The sequence below is a fragment of the Euphorbia lathyris genome, chromosome 3 (genome assembly GCF_963576675.1).
Source record: "Euphorbia lathyris chromosome 3, ddEupLath1.1, whole genome shotgun sequence".
NCBI lineage: Eukaryota > Viridiplantae > Streptophyta > Magnoliopsida > Malpighiales > Euphorbiaceae > Euphorbia > Euphorbia lathyris.
Genome location: NC_088912.1, coordinates 33,148,537 through 33,170,129, shown reverse-complemented (window position 1 = coordinate 33,170,129; position 21,593 = coordinate 33,148,537). Strand labels below are relative to the sequence as shown.

The following is a 21,593-nucleotide window of genomic DNA, read 5'->3' as shown; positions in this document are numbered from 1 at the left end:
TATTACCTCATGACTTTGAATTTTATTTTCCTGTCGCCGGATTGTTTGGCTACTTTATTTTTTGACTATAAATCTTGGACGGTTGGAAAAAAATAAAATTAAAATATCAGGAGAAAGAGAGAAGAAAAAGTAAGAAAAGAGAAGAGAGATGATATAAATTAAATTGGCATGCACAAATTTGGTGATTTTGGTCGGCGCACTATCTATGCTTTGTGAATTTCTACGTTTTTAGTATTACTAATTTGCTTAATTAGAGGGGTTTAGACATATATAACCAACATGTATTTGATATTTTATTGGGCAAAATTATAAAACTGGGTCAAATAGGAGACTCATTTACATATTTAACCCATTTACTCAACCTATTAAATATCTAGACTGATTTTGTGTGACTTTCCCATAATACCTTCAATATTTACACGCATCTCGCCCCCTCCCGTCTGACTTCGCAGATTCCATATTATGCGAAGCCTGCGAAGCTAATGTTTGGGTTTATATGCGAGCATGCGAAGCTAAAGTTTGGTTTACTTGATGAATATTGTTCGCATATGCGAAGCCTGGATATGTTTTGAAGCTAATGCGCGAAGTGGTATATAACAAAAAATGGCAAACAACGGATTCTAACATTAAAATTATAACATTATCAAAATTTACAAGAAGATTGCCATAATAACAACATTAAAATCACAACAACTTCAAAATTTACAACAAGATTGCCACAATAAACTCCTAACAAAGCACATTAACTTCTAAAATGATTGGTTAGTAGAGATTGTGCCAATAATCCAGTACCAATTTTGAATCGGATGAGTAATCTTGATGTGCACCGTCGGACACGTCCATCCCAAAAGGTATGGACTTCCATTTCTCATCCCAAAAGGTCTGGACGTGTCCCATGGTGCACATCAAGATTACTCATCCGCTTCAAAATTGGTACCGGATTATTGGCACAATCTCTCCTAACTAACCATTTCAGGAGTGAATATGTCAATCTTGAGGGAAGTTCATCCTATACAGGAAGGAAAGTTATCTCCCCTGCAGCCCAGTACGCCCCCTTCCAGAAAAGGATGTTACGTATTCAACCACTTTCAGAAAAAAATTAATCGTGTTAGGCAGCGAAAAAGATGATTTTGGCTTCGCGAAATGAAGATTAGCGAAGCATGTGAATGTAAATGTGTAGGGAAATAGGTGATTTTACTTCGCTAGTCGATTTTTTCGCGAGGTATGCGAGGTCTGAAACGTGACGATCTACATCGCATGTCGATACTTTCGCGAAGTCTGCGAGGTCTGAAACGTGACGATCTATTCGCAGACTTCGCGAACTAATCGATTCGCGAGGTAGATCCACACGTTTCAGACTCTTTCTCTTCGCAGATCTTCGTGAAATCATCGATTCACGAAGTAGATCGTCACTTTCCAAGCTCTTTCTCTTCGCAAATCTTCGCGAAATCATCGATTCACGAAGTGTATTCATGAAAAAACACAGAAAGATACTTACATTTTTCGCCCCTTTCACCCTTAAAAGTGACAATAACAATATCATAACATGGGAAAAACGAAGGAAATAACGTAGAATAACCATTTCTAACATGGTAACAAGAAGAAAGAAACCAAGTAACGAACATAAAGATGAAGAACCATGGCTTCGTTTTCTAGGGTTAGGAAGTTGCAGAATCAAGAGATGAAGAGAGGAACAAGAGAAATTCTTTGTGATTTGGTGAAATAGTGCAGATTTCGTGCAATTTAAAGGAAGAAAGGAAGATCAAAAGTCTTGAAATCATTAATGCAGGAGCCAACTTTTTGCGTAACCAAGGAGATAGGGGGAGCGGCCGTTCGCGATGTGGTGGGAAGTGGGAAGGTTAGGGGTATTATGGGAAATTCACACAAAATCAGTCTAGATATGTAGTAGGTTGAGTAAATGGGTTAAATATGTAAATGGCCATTTGACCCAGTTTTGTAATTTTCCATATTTTGTTGTTATTGTTAGTTATTTATAATTTGTGATTCTTATCATGTACTCATTTAAATTAACTGAGTTTCCTTCTAAGCTATCAACGGTTGTTTTTCGATTCTAATCAAACACTTCTATTATACTATTTGCATTGAGGAAGAAAAGAAGCTACCAAATATGAACGTTAAATGTCTGTTTGGTTCATATATTACCATTATTGCAATTAGTTGTTTGTTGTTGTTGTTAGCTATTAGTTGATTAAATATTATTGTTTGATAAAATTATTATAAACTGTTTGTAGTTAGTATGTAAATATATTTTAAATTAATCCATAAATAAATTATAAAAATTAAAAATATATTGCATAAGTTAACAAAAATAAATAAATAATTAAATAAAAATAAATCTAATAATATATTAAATAGAGAAATTGGAGTTGTATTAGATCGGAAGCTACTGGTCGTGCTGGTGGGATTTGGCTTTTTTGGAAGCCAGATCGAATTCATTTTGATATTATTAGTATGGATAAGCAGTTCATTCATTGCAAAGTGAACTTGCCTGGTAACAATCATTTCTTCTCTACCTTTGTTTATGATGATCCTGTCTTAGCTAATCGTAGTAGGCTCTGGGAAGTTCTTTATTCGATTAGTATTAATATGACTGATTCCTGGTTTGTGGCTGGTGATTTTAATGATATTGTTGTTATGAGTGATCAGAGAGGGGGTGCTAATCACTATATTAATCGTTGTTTGAATCATAAGCAGAGTATGGATGTGTGTGGGCTGTCAGATTTGGGGGCTGCGGGTCATAAATTTACTTGGAGGCGGAATAGTACTTTTGTTCGTCTGGATAAAGTTTATGCCAATGTTTGTGCTCAAATCAGGTTTCCTGAGGTTTCTGTTCTTAATTTACCTTTCAGACATTCGGATCATTGTACTATCTTATTTAGGCTGTGTAGAGGCCAGCAGTATAAAGGGAATAGGCCGTTTAGATATCAGATTGCTTGGGAGTCTCATCCTGAGTTTAAAGATTTTGTGAAAGAGAATTGGATTCCGCATTCTAATGTCTTACAAGCCTCGGAAGGTTTTAGGAAAAATGTTATTGAATGGAATAGAAAGATCTTTGGTCATATTATTAGGAGAAAGAATAACTTGTTGAGAAGAATTGAGGGTATTCATTGTAGATTGGAGGCTAGATTTGATCATAGTTTGGATGGTCTTCTCAAAACCCTTCAAAAGGAGCTTGAAGATGTGTTAAGACAAAAGGAGCTTCTTTAGTTTCAAAAGTCTAGAAAAGCTTGGATTAAAGATGGTGATCGAAATACCATATTTTTTCATCTTTCAACTATAATTAGAAGGCAGAGGAACATGATTGATGCTATTAAAGATTGTAATGGTAATTGGGTCTATGAGGATGGAGATATTCGCAATCTTGCCCTTAACTTTTACAAAGATTTATTCAAAGAAGAGACTACTGATCTTAGTAAAGCTCTGTCTACGATAACTTATCCCAGGATTGAGGAGGATAAGTTTCTGAAAGCCTTCCATCCCTTTAATAAGGAGGAGATTGATCACGCGATTTTTAGCATGGGAGCCACTAAAGCTCCTGGGATTGATGGTATTCCTGCTGGTTTTTATCATAAGCATTGGGATACTGTGAAGGAAGGTATTTATAAGTTTATTGAAAGTGTGTTTACTAATCCTGAGAATATTGGGCTTGTGAATAAGACCCTGCTTGTTCCGATTCCCAAAGTTGAGAAACCTTCTTCTTTTTTACAGATGAGACCTATTAGCCTGTGTAATGTTATCTATAAAACTATCACCAAAATGGTTGCTAATAGACTCCGTGGTATTCTTCCAGATATTATTAGTCAGAACCAAGGTAGCTTTGTTCCTGGTAGACAAATGATGGATAATGTTGTTATTGCCCTGGAAATGGTTCATTATATGAAGATTAAAAAGGGTAGAAAAGGTATTGTGGCTTTGAAACTGGATCTGGAGAAAGCTTATGATCGTCTTAACTGGAGGTTTTTAATTCAGAGTCTTGATAGAGCTGGTATCCCGGAGAGTTCGAGGAGGTTAATTGAGGTTTGCATTTCTTCTCATATTTTTCAGGTTTTGATTAATGGGGACATGTCTGAGGGTTTCTCTTCTTCTAGGGGTATTAGGCAAGGGGATCCTATGAGCCCCTTTATTTTTGTTATAGCTATGGAAATATTAACTCACCTTATCCAGGAGGCTATTGATAATCGGACTTTTAATCCAGTGTCTATTAATAGATTCTGTCCTGCTATTACTCACTTATTTTTTGCTGATGATGTTATGATTTTTGTGGAGGGAAATGAGGATCAAATGGGGGAGATTATGAAAATCATTAATTGTTTTTGTGAAGCCTCTGATCAAAAACTTAATATTCAGAAGTCTAGAATGCTTTGTTCTAAGAATATGAGTACAGGAATATGCAAGAAGTTGAGTGATATTTCGGGTATTCCTTTAACCAATTCTTTTGGTAATTATCTTGGGGTTCCTCTCCATAGTGATAGAGTCTTTAAAGCTTCTTTTAAAGAGATTCTGGATAAAACTTCTAGTAAATGTGCTAATTGGAAAGCTAAGACTTTGTCTTTTGCGGGGCGTCTTACTCTTATTAAGTTAGTCAATTGTGCAGCTCCTAACCATATTATGCACGCCTGTAGATTGCCGGAGCCGGTTCTCAAGGATCTGGATAAAATTAATCGCCGGTTTCTGTGGGGGAATTCAGGAGAGAGTAGGAAGATTCATCTTGTTCCTTGGAAGGAGGTTTGTAAACCTAGAGAGAAAGGTGGTCTGGGAATTAGACAAGCTAAAGATAACAATAAAGTTTTATTGATGAAGATTCTTTGGAGAATGTGGCAAAATCCTTCGGCGCTTTGGGTCCGCTTACTTTGTGGAAAATATAAAAAAGATAACATTTTTGGAGGACCGAAAGAGAGAGTTGTTAATTGTTCCTTTCTCTGGAAAGGCCTTAGTTCTATTTTTTCAGAATTTTGTTCTGGGATTGGTTGGGATGTGGGAAATGGCAAGACTATCAGCTTCTGGTATGATAAGTGGATTGGTGACAAGTCTCTGTTAGAAGTTTGTAGCTCCCTTCCTCCTGATAATTGTCGCAACTGGAAGATTGCTGATGTGGTGGATGCTAATGGTGATTGGATTTGGGCTAAATTTGAGGCTTTCTTTAGATTGGATACTCTCCTTCGAATTAGAGGAGTGAAGATTAGTAACATGGAAGATGATAAGGATAATTATTGTTGGGCTTCTACCAAGAATGGTGCTTATACTTGTAAGTCTGCCTTTGAGGCTTTTAGCAACAGTGATGAAGAGCCTCAGTCAGAGATTTGGAAATTGTTATGGTCAATGAAAGTGCCCTATAGAGTTAGAAGTTTCTTGTGGCTTGGGATCAAAAACAGACTTCTTACTAATTCAGATAGGAGAAGGCGCCATTTGGTGGAGCCTGGAGATTGTAGCTGATGTAGAGGGCATGAAGAAACCATTTGTCATGCTCTTAGGGATTGTGAGAAAAGTAAAGCTATTTGGAGGAAGATTCTCCCTGGTCATATGATTGATATGTTCTTCTCTCATTCCAATCTGGAGTGGTTTAAGGATGGAGTGGGTGGGAATTTGCTTTCTAATCTGGAGCATGGCGAAATCTTCTTTGCTATTGTCTGTCACCAAATATGGGATTGGAGAAATAAGGAGATTTTTGAAACTAATTGTATTAATATTCCTAACTTGGTTGACTTTTTTGCTAAAAAGGTTTATCATGTTATTAATAGTTTTGAGGAGGACTCACTTGATAAATGTCTTCAAAGAAAGGATATTCACCTTCTTTGCTGGAGAAGACCTTGGGAGGGTTTGATAAAGCTTAATACGGATGGCTCTTGTCTTGTCAATGGTAATATTGCTGCAGGTGGAGTCTTGAGAGATGATGGGGGTGCTTGGATTTCTGGTTTTTCGCATAATCTTGGCAAAGGCTCTTCCTTTTTGGCTGAATTGTGGGGTATTTTTTCTGGTCTTACCCTGGCCAAGAGTTTGGGGGTAGTTAATCTGATTGTGGAATCTGATAATCAGGAAGCTATCAGGTTAATCTCGAACAATATAGCTATTGGGTTGAATAGCAAGAATCTGATTAATGGGATCAAGAGGCTCTGTCATGCCTTTGTTTCTATATCTTTCTGTCATATCTTTAGGGAGCAAAACATGGTGGAAGATCGTCTGGCGGCAGCTGGTCATGAAGGAAGTTGGGGAGTCACTACTTATTCTTCTCCTCCGGTCTTTCTTTCCTCATTCCTCCTGGATGATGTGGTGGGGGTTAACTTCCCAAGGCTGATCCCGGGTTAGTTTTTGTTGTTTTGTTTTATTTTCTTGTTCCTACCAAAAAAAAATAGAGAAAAACTTTACTCTTTTGGTGGTTTTTACTTGGTGTTAGATCTAGGTTTAGGGGGTGTTTGGTTGCTCTTTTTCAGGCTCTTTTTGCCTTTTCACTTCAAAATGGAGAGTTTTAGGTGTTAGGTTAGTTACCTCATGTTTTCCTTTTACAATTGAAAAGCAGCATTAGTCTCCGGTTTGCCTTTTACACCCGAAAAGCAGCCTTTTACAAAAGCAGAGAATCTCTGCTTTTTGGAAAAGCAGCTTTTTCCAACAGCAAACAGCAAACCGTAACAGCAAACCGTAACAGTAAACAACAAACAGCAACAACAATAGCAAACAGTAGGTAAAACAAACGGACCCTTATTAAATTTTAGAATGGAGATTAAAATCATCGTAAAGCTTAGATCTAATAAGCCTAGATGTAATGGTGACTAACTAAATTCGTTTGGTCAGTCATAAACCAGGTTAAAACTACCATTTCTTTTGTCAATAATATTATATCGATAGTGATAACTTGTTAGTTGAATTTGATTACGTGTCTTAACCGCTGGATCAATCTAACGCCGTAATGAATTTGCAAAACAGGACGTATATCAGACGAAACCGGAGTCTGGCAAACCCTCTTCGATGTCAGTTTAGGATTGGATCAGATTGAACGGTAATAACTAGTTTAGAGATAGTAGTTAACGTACCGAACATTGTGTTCATACTTGTTTATTTGTAGTGTTTGATTAGGTTAAGATTGTCATCTCTTTAGAAATCCTTATGAGTTTAGGATTCCTATTCTCTTAACTAGTCTAAATATTGGGAGGAATCCTTTATCTCGTAGGATTTTAGAAGTTTCTCTTGTAATTGGGGCTAAAACCATGTGTGTTGGTCTCGGACCTTGTTTAGATGTTACTGGGCCACTCATCGTTGGGCCTGAGCCGCTGCCGTTAGTCATGGATCTCGTTAGATGTCATGTGACCCTTAACCTCAAATAATGTCATCTATGTGATGTCATTTTGCATGATATCAAATAGTAGTAACGTTAAAAAGGAAACGTGCTTTCTAGAAATATATATAAAAAAAAAATTGTCAAAATTAAAAAAATACAAATAATTTTTTAAATCTCTGAAAATGAGCTTTTCGTCAAAACTCGTAGACGCTACCGTTTATATAACAAAAAAGAACTAAAAATGTTGTTTTAATCAAAATGATATATTTCTTACTATTTAGAACAAAACACTTAAATTTGTTCCTAAAAGCTGAAATATACACCACTAAATTATCTATTATTTTTAGAGGTCAAGAAAACTTATCCAAGATATATAATAATAAACAAAACTAAATGATATATATATATATATATATATGATGACCCGTGAGGCTAAACCGGGTCATATTCATTTCGCAGGCCCAGCCCACACTTAGACCTATGATCTAAGATCGGATGAGACCCGAATAAAGGAAGCGGGCGCAGCGAGTAACCGCCCCGAATGGGACCCGAATAAGCGAAAACGGGTGAAGCGAGTAACCGCCCCGAATTCCTAAACGGAGCATCAAGACTCCCACTCAGAACCACGTTCGTTGCCATGAAAGCCACGAAAGGGACATGGCCTAAAAAGGGGGAACCGCCCTCAGAACGTGGCCCACTAAGGAGTAACCGCCCTCGGCGGTTACTTAAAAAACACCTATAAAAGGCCTTAAGAACGAGGGAAAAAGGTACGCTCACAATTTTCCCCGCAATACTATTGTCAAATTACCAACCTTCTTACAAAAACTGACTTGATCGTCGGAGAGTTTTCCCGGAGATCCTGTCTCCGGTTCTGTTTTGCAGGTAACTCTGGCAGAGAATATCAAATCGGATCTGGCAAGTTATCATTGGTGCGGTGAACGTGGACCTTTTTTACCAACATTTGGTTAAAGGTACGCGAAGAACATGTCAGAACCATCACGAACGACCGGCGTTACCACTAGATCAACCAGTATGAACTCCAGGGGACCACGGATTGCGAATTCGCAACCTGCAAGTACACAACCTGTGGTGCCTAGCTCATCGGGTCCTTCGGGACAATTGAGTCCCTTATTGGAAGTCCAAGTGCAAACTGAGATGGAAATGTCCAATAGTGATTTCGTGCAGATGGCCGGACAAGTCTTGGCTTCGAACATGAGCCAGGCGGCTGGAGATCGAATGATTAATTTACTAACTGCCCTCGCCGAACACAATACCGCCGTGGCGGCTGCTCCTCAAGAACCTGTGGTTATCTCAACACAATCACCGACTATCCCTGTCATATCGGCCCTCCCGCAGCCATCTCAGGCGCCAAATCAAGGCACTCTTCCGCTACAGCAAGTGGAACCTTTTCCTCACAGACATTCGGAGTTGATGACTCCTGGGCGAGAGCACACATGGAACTTTGATCCTATAACGGGACAGCGGTTAGTCCCCCAACAGGCACACGTCTCAACACCGATGGGCGGGTGGATGTCACCAAGAATTCACCAGCAGCGAATGGAAGAAGTCCGGCGAATACCCGATATTGACTTAGAAGATCAATTACGAAGCATGATGGAGCGAATGGGGTACTCGCCTAGGCCGAGAGCAGAGGTCCAGAGCGATTCACCTTTTGCCCCTTCGTTGCGGGAATTCATTCCAGATCACAGAATCAAAGCGCCCGCGATACCTAAATACTATGGGGATCCAAATTCTGATCCTGAGGCTCATGTCAGGAACTACAGAGAACTAATGGATGTTGCAGGAGAGAGTGAAAGCATCATTTGCAGGTTATTCTCGACAACTTTGGGCGGAGCCGCATCTGATTGGTTTCGATCTTTACCCGCAGAATCTATTCACAATTGGCATCAATATAGTCGGGATTTCTGTGCGAAATTTGTGGGCTGTAAAGCAGCGGATGTGACGGATAGGCAGCTGAAGGAGATCAAACAGAGGAACTATAATTCCCTAAGGGAATTTGTTGTCGCATTCAACGATATTCTGGTGCGATTGCAAAACCCGGATATCGTGAGCATCCGCAACATTATGGCAGATGGAACCACAGATTGGAGTATGCGGGAGGAAATCATCCGCAACAAGCCGCGCACAGTGGCCGAACTCATGAAAATAGCAAAGGAATTCATGGAAGTGGATGATGTCAACAGGGAACATAGGGCTCAAACCCGGCGAGAAAGAGATGCCGCTAGATCCACTTCGGACAATCGGCGCCAGACCCAGTCCAAAAGTAATTTTGTTCGAAGAGGCGATCGCCCCTTTCAAAGTGGCGGATATCAGACACCATTAAACACGACTCGCCAGGAGGTGTTACTTTGGATCGAAAAGAGCCCCCTGAAGAAGGATGTGCGGTTCCCCGAGGTAAAAGGTCGAACCAGTTTGGGGCGACATCCTAACAAATATTGCAGGTTCCACATATTGAACGGCCACGACACGAACGATTGCTATGAATTGAAGAAGGAGATTGAAAGGCTGATCGAAAGGGGCAAGCTGAATCAATTTGTATGAAAGGAGACTAGTGACGAGAAAGCAACGTTACCACATGAAGAAGAGGCAAGGCCCGAAAAGAAGCAGAAAAAAGGAGTGATAAACGTGATAGCCGGCGGGATCTATGAGCCTCCAACAAAAAGAGCTCGCCGTGAACAGCGAAAAAGCAACACTCATAGGGGGGATGCCCTCAATTACTCATTCGCGCGAATCACGGAGCCGCATGCGGATGCTTTGGTGATTACAATGGCTGTAGAAGGATGGGACGTCAAGCGGGTCCTTATTGATACTGGCAGTTCTTGTAATGTTATTACTCGGACTGCATTCAACAAGTTGGGAATTAATGACGAGTGAGTGGAACATACATTCATGGATGTAACAGGTTTTGGGGGTCAATCCTCTCAAACAAGTGGACATGTGGTGTTGGAGGCAGAAATGGGCGATAAAAAGCTAAAATGGCGAGGTGATTTAGAATTCACAATTGTTGATCTCCCATTGGCCTACAACATAATTCTGGGACGCCCATTCCTGTCAGAAACGGAGTCGCTCATCTCAATGAAGCATTTAACATTACATTTACCAACACACCAAGGGCGAGTCATAGTTGAAGGTGATCAACTTGTATCTCAACAGGCCTATACATTGTCACTTGAACCAAAGCCAGACGAGGAAGATAGGGTAGAGGAGAAGTTGCCAGCGGAAGCATTGGGAGAAACGGAACTATTCGCCATCTCAAGCGACAAAAATGTGCGAATAGCGACGGGCCTCCCCGAAGAAACGAAGAAAGCTATTGCCGAGGTGCTGGTCCAATGTGAGTCGGCATTTGCCGCCCCAAATGAAATACTGAAAGGAATAAGTCCAGACGTAGCAACCCATCGTTTGAATGTAGACAAAGGTGCAACCCCAGTGCGACAGAAAAAGAGAGGACATGCTCCTGAGCGGCAAAAGGCGATTGAAAAAGCAGTGGCGGATTTGCTAAAGTCAGATGCAATTCGAGAAGTCACCTATCCGGAGTGGTTAGCCAATGTGGTGCTAGTCAAAAAGCCAAATGGAACGTACAGAATGTGCGTCGACTTCAAAGATCTGAACAAGGCATGTCCGAAGGATATGTATCCGCTTCCTAACATTGATATATTGGTAGATGGAACTGCAGGATATGAAGCTTTATGATTCACCGACGTGAAATCCAGTTACCATCAGATACCCATGGAGAAGGCGGATGAAATCAAAACATCGTTCATAACTCACCAGGCGACTTATTGCTTCAAGGTGATGCCCTTTGGATTGAAAAATGCGGGAGCAACATACCAGAGGATGATGAACAAGATATTTTCAGACAAATCCGGTGAGAACTTCTCGATCTACGTTGATGACATGATCATCAAAAGCAAGAAAATGCAAGACCACCCGCAGGATGTCAAAGAAATCCTGGAAGTGCTAATCAAATATGGCCTCAAATTGAACCCAGAGAAATGCACATTCGGAGCAAGAGCGGGAAAGTTCCTGGGTTTCATTGTTAGCGGCAAGGGAGTTGAGGCGAATCCCGAGAAGGTTAAAGCAGTAATGGAGATGAAAACGCCGAGGAGCATAAGAGAAGTACAGAGACTAAATGGGTGGTTGGTGGCATTAGGGCGATTCATATCATGCTCAGCTAGGAGATGTCTACCTTTCTACAATGCCATCAAAAAATCCAAGTCCTTTGAATGGACGCCGGATTGTCAAGAAGCATTCGAGGGGATAAAGCGATTACTTTGTTATCCGCCCTTAATGAGTAGGCCGGAGGATGGAGAAGATTTATTTCTCTACGTATCCGTCACCAATATGGCGATATGCACTGTGATGGTGCGAGAAGAAGAAGGGAAACAATATCCAGTGTACTACGTGAGCAAAGTCCTGAAGGATGCAGAACTCCAGTATTCGAAGTTGGACAAAATGGCCCTCGCAGTGATAACCACGGCGGCTAGATTGAAACCATACTTTCAGGCGCATACTATCATTGTGAGAACTGGCATCCCAATGCGAAAGGTATTACAGAAACCTGACGCATCCGGCCGGTTGATGGAATGGTCAATTCGCCTGGGAGAATTCGATATTCGCTATGAAGGGAGACCAGTGCTAAAGAGCCAAGTACTCGCCGATTTCGTGAACGAATTCACCTGGGATGACGATGAATGTCCGAAGGCACAAAAAGAAGAGTGGAGCATGTACACAGATGGGGCATTATCTACAGATGGAGCTGGGCTGGGAGTCTTCATCAAGGGCCCGGAGGTTATTCGCCTGTGCTATGCAGCAAAATTAACTTTCAAAACTACCAATAATGCCGCAGAGTATGAAGCAATGATATGCGGATTAAAGTTGCTCAATGAACTCACCCCAGAAAGAGTGGTAATCTACAGCGATTCCAAACTCATGATAAACCAGATCACAAAAAATTATCTGGTGAAACAGGAGGAGCTAGTAAAATACCATCAGGTAGTCGGCAGATTGACACAAGAGTTAACGCACAAGGGAGTCGTTTGGGAGATGGTGCATGTTCCGCGAGGCCAAAATGCAAAGGCTGACGAATTGGCAAAAGCAGCGGCAAGTAGAGAACCATGGAGTCAAAAGGCATGCAATTTGGAAATAAAATCGGCACCAGCATTCGAGGTCGATCAGATTATGGTCATCGAAGAACTGGAAGACGATGAAGATTGGCGGATGCCCATTCGCCAATATCTGGAGCAGGGAGATTTACCGGTTGATAAGAGCTTAGCCAGAAAGCTAATTGGGCAGTCATCTCGATACTCAATTCGGGATGGAACTTTGTATCGGAAATCGTACACATATCCATGGTTGAAATGCATTAGTCGCAACGAATGAGACTACGTGCTGCGAGAATTACATGAAGGAATTTGTGGCGCGCACGAAGCTTCGGCGGCGTTGGCAAGAAAGGTCAAACTGATGGGATACTACTGGCCCAAGGTGGTGGAAGATTCCCAGAAGATGGTTGCGGAATGTCACAATTGTCAAATACATGCGAATGAAAAGCATGTTCCCGGAGCCGAACAAATCGCTATAATGACGGCGTGGCCATTCGCAACATGGGGAATCGATATAGTGGGTCCATTCCCAGAAACGACAAAGAAAAGGAAGTACTTGATAGTCGCAGTTGACCACTTCAGCAAATGGGTAGAAGCGGAGGCAGTAACCGCACAAACACCTGAGCGAATGATCGAGTTCTTACGAGAGAACATTATCATGCGATTTGGAATGCCGCAAAAGCTTATAACCGACAATGGCACCCAGTTCAACTGTGCCAAGTTCAAAGCATACTGCGAAAGCATGGGGATCAAAAATCATTTTTCTTCCGTAAACCATCCCCAATCGAATGGTATGACGGAGGTTACCAACAGGGCCATGATTCAAGGCATCAAGAAGTGGCTAGGAGACAAAAAAACAGGTTGGGCGGATGAGATACCCCATATGTTGTGGGCATACAGAACCTCTGTAAAGGTAGCAACAGGCGAAACACCTTTCTCGCTAGTTTATGGAGCCGAAGCAGTCCTACCTGTTGAAATCAAGTCGCCCACAGATCGGATAATTTATTATTGCGACACACAAAATCCTATCAACATTAGAGATGCTTTGGATTCTGTGGAGGAACGAAGAGAAAAAGCTTACATGCGAATGGCAGTATACCGCAATAGAATCAAGAAATATCATGACAGAAGAATGCGAAAAGTAATAATCAACGAGAACGACTTGGTCTTGAAAAAAGCGGATAAAATACAATCCAGAGATGGCAAAGGCAAGCTGGGCGTCAACTGGATCGGACCATACAAAGTATCCAAGAAGCTGGGACCAGCCACTTTTGAAATAGAAGAAATAAGCGGAAAGAAGCTCCCGCGCACCTGGAATCTAGAGAATCTACGCCTATATAAAAAGGCCGAGTAGTTCGAGGAAATGACGAGTACTCTTTTTCCTTTTATGAGTTTTTCCCATTGGGTTTTCTGATAGAATCCAAGAAGTTTGAACTTAGTTAGTAAGAGACAAATTACATAAATAAATAAAATAATAAAAGCAAATTTACAACAGTGAAAAATAAATATGAACCAAATAGAGTGGCAAACAAAAGATTATGTGTATAATTGTAATAGGGCTAGTTTTGCAGCAGATGGAAAAAGAAGAAAGTTGAAAATGATGGACATTAGGAGACCCAGAAATATTGATAATAATACCCATATTTTTGTTTGCTTTCTCTCCTTTATCAGACATAAATCTCTATTTTAACCATCATGTTCTTCACAATTTGAGAAAACAAACCATCTTGTCAAATTATACATGACTATATGGGAGTTCTCACTCTTGTAATAATAAGGTAGATATAATGATATAGAAATAGATAAATCTAAGAGTTTATTTTATATTAAGGGATAATTCTAAAAAATACACTCTGTTTCACTAATTTGCATATTAGTATATGTGGGTTTTTTTGTTAAAAAAATTTTAAGATTAGCAAAACCAAAAACTTTTAAATGAATACTATAAATTTTATCGTTGCACATTTCAAAATAGAAAATTTCACAAATTAAATTTGTTTAGTACCACATTTACGATTTGTTAAAATCACCTTTCGGCAGTGGCGAATACAGAACTGCTCGGCTGGGGATGCCAATTTAACACCAAGCCGAGCTGCCCAAATACGGATGACTTGAGGCAGCCCAAAACTAGGCGCCTCAAGTCTGGGGGGTGCTAATTCAGCACCCCAACCTTAAACAATGGAGACAGGGGAGCCGAAAACCACCCAGGTCCCTCCCTGTCTCCACCCCTACCTTTCAGTGATTTCTCTCTCTAGAAATTAATATTTTCACTCCTGACTAAACAATACCTTAAAAGTTGTTTAAAATATCATGGATTTTTACAATTTTTTATTTTTAAGATTGTCAATAATCGAACTGACCCCAAACTAAACCCCAATAACCTTATTGGGGTTGCTGACCCCAATGAAGCTCTTAAATCCCTCCCTCCCTCCCCTTCTTCCCCCTTTTGTCTAATTTCATTGGTTCGACACCCTTTTCCTTTTCTTCATTATATACTGTTGTGCTATGATGCGCGTTTTACGTATACGTGCATGTGAAGGCAAGTGTATCTTAGTCGTGTATCAAGTAATAAAGTGAAAGTAGAGTATCGTTCTCACGAGGATGGTGATTATAAGTACTAATCTCTTTGCTTACTATCTATTATTTAAACAACCGAAATGTAGAGTTTGTTGGACAACCAAACTAAGACTTAAGCAAGAAATGAAATAAAAATTACACAAATTAAGTGAGAGATTGCTTATAATAAAAGAAACTAAGGCTTCTAGCTTCACTTAACCTCTTTGCTTGGTAATAACACTTAACCTCTTTTAAGTTGTTTTATCCTTTTTAAGATGGCGATTTTTCTTATTAACTAATAGTTCTCGAGATCGGTTCTAAACTCTCGACTAGTCACTTTCCCTTGGTCCGGCTCAAGTAATTAATCAAGAGAAGCATTAAGTTTTCTTATTTCCAAACCTTCGATTTATTACTTTCCCTTGGTCCGGCTCAAGTAATAAATCTAAGATTTGTAACAAGATTAAATCTAAACCTTTTTAACCTACTTTACCTTGGTCCGGCTAAAGTGATTACTTAAGATTCAAGAAAAACCGCTCGAGTAATTAGTTCTAAACTTTCGATTAATTACTTTCCCTTGGTCTGGCTCAAGTAATTAATCCAAAGAAGCATTAAGTTTTCTTATTTCCAAACCTTCGATTTATTACTTTCCCTTGGTCTGGCTCAAGTAATAAATTAAAGATTTGTAATAAGATTCATGAAAAACCTTGGAAAACCAATAAGCCACACTAAATGGTCATTAGGTCCAACTTATGAATTTCGATTAATCAATTTAATCACGGTCAATATAAACGATTAATTATATCCAAGTAGAGAGTTGGCCCATCTCCTACAAGCATTAAGAATCATAAGTTAGTTCTCCAAAAGGATAAAGATAACTTAAATAGGTTAAACGTAATTACCACATAATTAAGGTTAAGATCCACTTTTAGCCTTAGTTAAGAGGGGTTTAGCCCATCATTAGATTAAAACACACTTTAGAAAGATAGATAATAGAGTTCATATTAATAAAAGAGATTAAAGTTTAGAAGAAACCGTAATGACGATTACCGAACGAACTTCTTCGGTAACTTGAAACTTACTTTTATTAGATGAACTTTTGCACAAACAACACTCTAACAACAATAACAACAACACAAATAACTGATTCTTAAGGAGAAGAATCAACAAAATAACATTATAGAGGGAGGAATTAAGCCTAAGCTTGGTGTGTCTTCAAATGGCACCCAAAGCCTCCTTTTATAGTAAAATGGTACACAAAATTCCAAAGAACAAGTCATCCTTATGGCCTCCCACTCCTTATCATCTGAATTTAGCATTTAAGAGAGCATGGGGGAAGATTTTAATAATTTAGGAGTTGAAATGTCAAAGGAATCTTAGGCTTCAACATATTCATCAACTTTGGTTAATTTTCTGGGCCTGATTCACTTCGAATTTGGAGATGATTATTATTAGACATTTGTTCATCTTTCTCTTAGCTTTCCAACGCATTTTGAATCGCCTCAATCCGAGTCCGTATGAGGGAGAAAAGTTGAAAATACGAAAATGTGTCAAATCTGTCCTAGTGTGAACAATTAGACTCTTATCTTGCAGCACCTATCCGCGACGAAGTGCACGCTGGGTGTCACTAAATATCCTCTTTTCTTGTCCTTTTTACTCCCGAGTTGCCGCCTTAAGCCCCGACTTGGTTATTTGTACCGAAAACCTTGCGAAAGTGCCTAGAAAACACACAAAGTGGCTTAGATACATAAAATGAAGAAAAAAATACAAAAACCATCATTAAAATTTATTAAAATGGTATAAAATAACTAGTAATTAAATACTAAAAATGCTATAAATTACGACGATAACATGCTATTAGGTTTAAATTAATTATGTAATTGACGTTTAAACCTTTTTTCTTAGTACTTTTGAGCTTTTATGTATTTGTCTTGGAGGTAATTTTTACCCCTTAAGTTTTAGATTGTATAAATTTATCTCTCTCTCTTGTAAGATAAATTTTTATAATCAAATTTCAAAATTTCTCTTGATGAGAAATTAGAGTTATTGCCCACTATTTGAGGATTTATCAATTCCTCAAAGTTTAGCTTGAAAAATATTTATTCATTTAGGGTTAAAAGTTTGATTAATTTCTCTCTCAGCCTCTTTGTGCATCATTTGATATCAAAGTTTAATTTTCTCCTAAAACCTCTCTCTGCATTTGATTATGTTAAAGTTTGGAAGCACATCAATAGAGTATTTGAGAAGAAAAATCGAAGATGTGAAACAAGATAAGAAATGAATAACGGTCTATGTTGATGGAGATAAGAAACTACATGGAAAAGATGAGAAAAGCAATGTTTAAGAAATGTTCCAACGACTCTTGAGACAAAGAAATTATGGGACAAATGAAGTTCTCTCACCAAGCTAAGAAGACTCATTTGTTTCTGTAAAGGATTAATTCGTCGTTAATTTCTCTTCAAATATATTCCGAAACTCAACAAGTAAACCCTAAATTTTCAATTTCTCATTGGTAAGTTACGGATAATGAAATTATGAGTAGGGAGTTGGATGTTTGCATAAATGAGGAGAAAGAAATTCTCATTGATGAAGGCATGTGTGGCATTGAGTATGTATTTGATGAGATTAGGAAAAACTACATGGAAAATAATGTCACTGTTTACACTCATTTTTAATTATTTATTGTTATACTTAATGTATAGTTTAATTAAATTTTTATTACATGGATAGACTAATTAAATAATATCAACCCATTAATAATTATTTAATTAAAGGGTAAATTCAAAAAAAAACCATGTGGCTTCATGTAGCTTCAAAAAAACCCTGTGGTTTGTTTTTACCAAAAAAAAACCTTGTGGTTTACGCCGTTATCCGAAAAACGGAAAATGACTTAACACCGTTAAAAAGAAGAAGGATCTTTAGTATCGCAAGCCCACATCTCGAAGGTCTCGCTTAGTTAAAGCAATTTTCGCTCACACCACGATGAACTCGATTAGTTAAAGCAATGTCGGCTCACACCACGAAGAACTCGTTTAGTTACAGCACTGTTGATTTATACTACGAAGAACTCGCTTAGTTAAAGCTGGCACACTCTCTTTAGGGAGAACCCGTTTAGTTAAAGCTTACTCGCCCACCTCACAAAGGTCTTGCCAGTTAAGAGACTACCACATACTTCACAAGGCCTTTGCTTAGTTTAGGCTTTGATACCAAATGTCACGGGGGTAACTCTGAGTCGAGCCAAGCCCCGTGTGGCGCCTCGACTTCCCCAAGTCTCGGCCAGCCAACTCCTACCGAAGGGTCTAGAAATTACATGAAGAAGTTAGTGGAAAGTTATGAGAAGTGGCAATCGAAGATCATGGGTAGTTACTCAGAAGTGGACATTATGGAGGGTGGTTACCAAGGATTGGAAACTATAAATGCGAAGTTTCTCTTCATTTGTATGGACCCAACAAAAAAATCCAAAACCAACCCAAAACTCTAAACAAGTTTACTTTCAATTTCAAGTTTCTGCCCTTTGTCTTTTATTTCAATACTTTTCCTTATCTTTTATTTCAATACTTTTCCTTGTAATTTTCAATTTATCCAAGCAATTACAATTTGGCAGCGTTCTTGCACTTTTTATTTCCAGCCTTCTTACAATTTGGCAGCGTTGTTGCAATACTTATTTTTATTTGGTTTAGCTCTTGATAAACCGGACCTTAAGGAATTATTCGGTCCTTTTTATTCCTAACAATCATATGACAGTCAAATTTGATGCATTCCGAAGTTTGCGGATACTATAAACCGTTGGCAGGCTCTTAATTTCATTTTCACTACAAACGGGCCACAACAGTCACATACATTCTTGAGAAAACCTCCGCTAAAGGTAATTTAACTATTACGCTTAAAAGAGGATGTGGATATAAATCTTGAACATGGGAAGTGTAAAACTAAAATTGATCTTTGTCCTGAGAAGAAAAACAGAAAATATTTATTTATGGATGTAGAAGGTTATATATGCTGAAGTGGAGAGGTGTTGGAGGATAAGTTTGTTAGGAAGTAGAAAGTTAAATAGACCAAAGGACTGGGAAAAACAAATAATCAATGTGAGCCATGGAGATAATTTTATTTTTTACAACACCACTTTAAAGGAAGTAGAAGAAACTATAAACTGAAAACCTAATCCTACTACTTTGGAGCATGTAGTGTGTCATGTAGAGTGCCTTGATGAGAAGGAAACTATAGCTTTAGAGTAGAATCAAATATCAGTCAGAAGTTTTGGGTGTTGTGTGACTGATTGGTTTAAACCTAAAAGGGAAAATGACATGCTTGAAGAAACTTTATGGCCCCCCTCTCCTTCCCTGCAAGTAACCCCACTCGAGCACAAAGTAAAGCTATGTAGTTGCTTGCAGTTTCAAATTTTATATCATGTTCTCAGCAAAAACATAGCAAAAGGAATAACCTCAAAACTAGCTTCCTGAATTTCAATTTCAAAGATGTGTAGAACTTCACATTTTAGATTAAACCTTTCATAATGAAAATTCATCACCAATTATAAAATCTTCAAATTACCATAATCTTTTCACTCATGCCTTGAAACTGAACATCAAAAAATGCAAATTGCAAGCCCCCTTCATGTTCTATATCTTCACAGAGCATTTTCTTGCCTATTTCCTTCCAAATGAGAGGGCTCCCTTCCTGTATATGAACCAATCATGCTTAATCATGGATACATTCCTGATCACACTTGCAAACTCCATCACAAACATCCCATCTCCGTCGAAAAGGTCCCAGTGATGCTCCCGGACAACATCACAGCGCATCAATTATGTAGCTGAGATCAGTAATTCCTTAACAAGTTCACTTGCACCTCCATGCCCCTCACAAGTATGCTTAACAAGAGCTTCCCAACCTTCACAATTCAATCCCATATTTCTCTTCTCCATTTCCTCCAACACAAAGTAAGCACCATCAATATTCCCCGAATTCACGAGGCCAACGATGAACCGATTAAACGTTTCAACACGCGGTACATGCCTACTCGTCAACATTGCACTCATAACCCTTAACCCTCCCTCCAAATCCCCAACAACAGCAAACCCATCAACCAACATTCTATAAGTCGCTGCATTCGCCTCGCAACCTCCGATCTGCATCTCGAACAGAACTTTATAAGCCTCTGCAGCTTTACCTTCCTTGCAAAGATAATTTATCAGTATATTATATATCACAACATCCGGCTTAAACCGCCTCTTCTTCATTTCAACCAGCATAGCCTTAGCCTCATCAATTTCCCCTCTTTTTCCAAAATCATTCATCAAAACACCAAAATTCACAACTCCTGGTTTACATCCTCGATACTCCATGTCGAAAAGCATCTTCTTCGCCTCCTTATGCTCACCTTTTAAACACAAACCCTCCATTAACAATGAATAAGTCACAGCATTTGGGCGTTTCCTTTTGCTGATCATGTCCTCAAATAAATCTTTCGCTTTATCAAACTCACTGTTTCTACATAAATACCCAATAAGACTATTATAAGTAACAACAGTAGGTTCAATTTCCTTCTCAAGCATTTCATCAAACACCTTGCAAGCATGATCCCATTCACCTTTCTTCAGCCATCCTTTGATCAATATATTAAACGAAACCTTATTCAAACGAAACCCCAATTTAGAGGAGTTATCAAATAACTCTTTTGCATAAAGCATCCTATCATTCTCAACAAGAAGATTTAGTAAATAATTGAAGGATTGAAGAGAACGAACACAGTTAAAATCAGGCATTCTATGGAAAAGCTCAATGGCCTCATCAACCAATTGAAGTTTTCCATAATGCTCAAACAAGACAATGAAAAGATTCTCCTTGCATTGAACATTATTATCCTGCAAATAACCAAGAACAGTATCAATAGCTTCAAAATCGCGCAAATGAACAAGTTTGTATATGAGGGAAGAATAGGAAGTATAGTCATGCTTAAATCCCATTTGATGATAATGGTGAAAGAGAGAAAGTGCTGCATCAGAATCCCGAACTTCTTTCACATCAATCATGAATGGTGTAGGTCTGCGTTCCGGTGGCGAATTTTTTTGAGAAATTTGATTGCGGCTGGGTGTGATTTTGGGTTTGGGTTTGTTTGAAGCATGATTGTTGTATTGTTGATGTTGTGTTAGATTGAGAAAACTACGAATTCGAATCGTTTTGGGTTTTGATATGATCATGGAAGCCGATACTGTGATAATTTTGTGTTGCTTCTTTGTTCGAATCCTGAGTAGTTTTGTTCCTTGCTCTTCCTTCCTGCTAGGGATGGCAGCGGCTACTCTACCCGTGGGTACCCGGCACTATCCGATTCTAATGGGACTATTCGTACCCTGTATAAAAGGGTATGGGACCGGTATGGGATCAAAACCATTACCCGTTAGGGTAATGGGACGGGTATAGGAAGACCACAGGGTACCCGGTACCCGTTACCCGTCATAAATTTTTTATATATTAAAAAATATTATTGTGTTTTAGATGTAAAATGTGAGATTTGAATACTAAGAGCATCTCCAATAGAGGGTGCCAAAAAGAGTGCCAAAACTTAACACATAATTCTAAAATATAATATTTTATTGTCTTTTTCATCCATATCACTTTTTGCAACATTT

At 38.9% G+C, this 21,593-nt stretch overlaps 1 protein-coding gene across 1 annotated transcript; it reads right to left on the bottom strand.

The window, feature by feature from the left end:
• Window positions 1-19,401: 19,401 nt before the first annotated feature.
• LOC136221628 (pentatricopeptide repeat-containing protein At1g07740, mitochondrial) lies at window positions 19,402-21,256 on the bottom strand. The gene has a single exon (XM_066009022.1). The coding sequence runs from the start codon at window positions 21,162-21,164 to the stop codon at window positions 19,770-19,772; it is 1,395 nt and encodes a 464-aa protein (XP_065865094.1). The 5' UTR covers window positions 21,165-21,256; the 3' UTR covers window positions 19,402-19,769.
• Window positions 21,257-21,593: the final 337 nt, after the last annotated feature.

What these genes read in the sequence shown, in the direction of transcription:
- LOC136221628 (XM_066009022.1), bottom strand. Translation starts at nt 21,164, where the DNA reads ATGATCATATCAAAACCCAAAACGATTCGAATTCGTAGTTTTCTCAAT.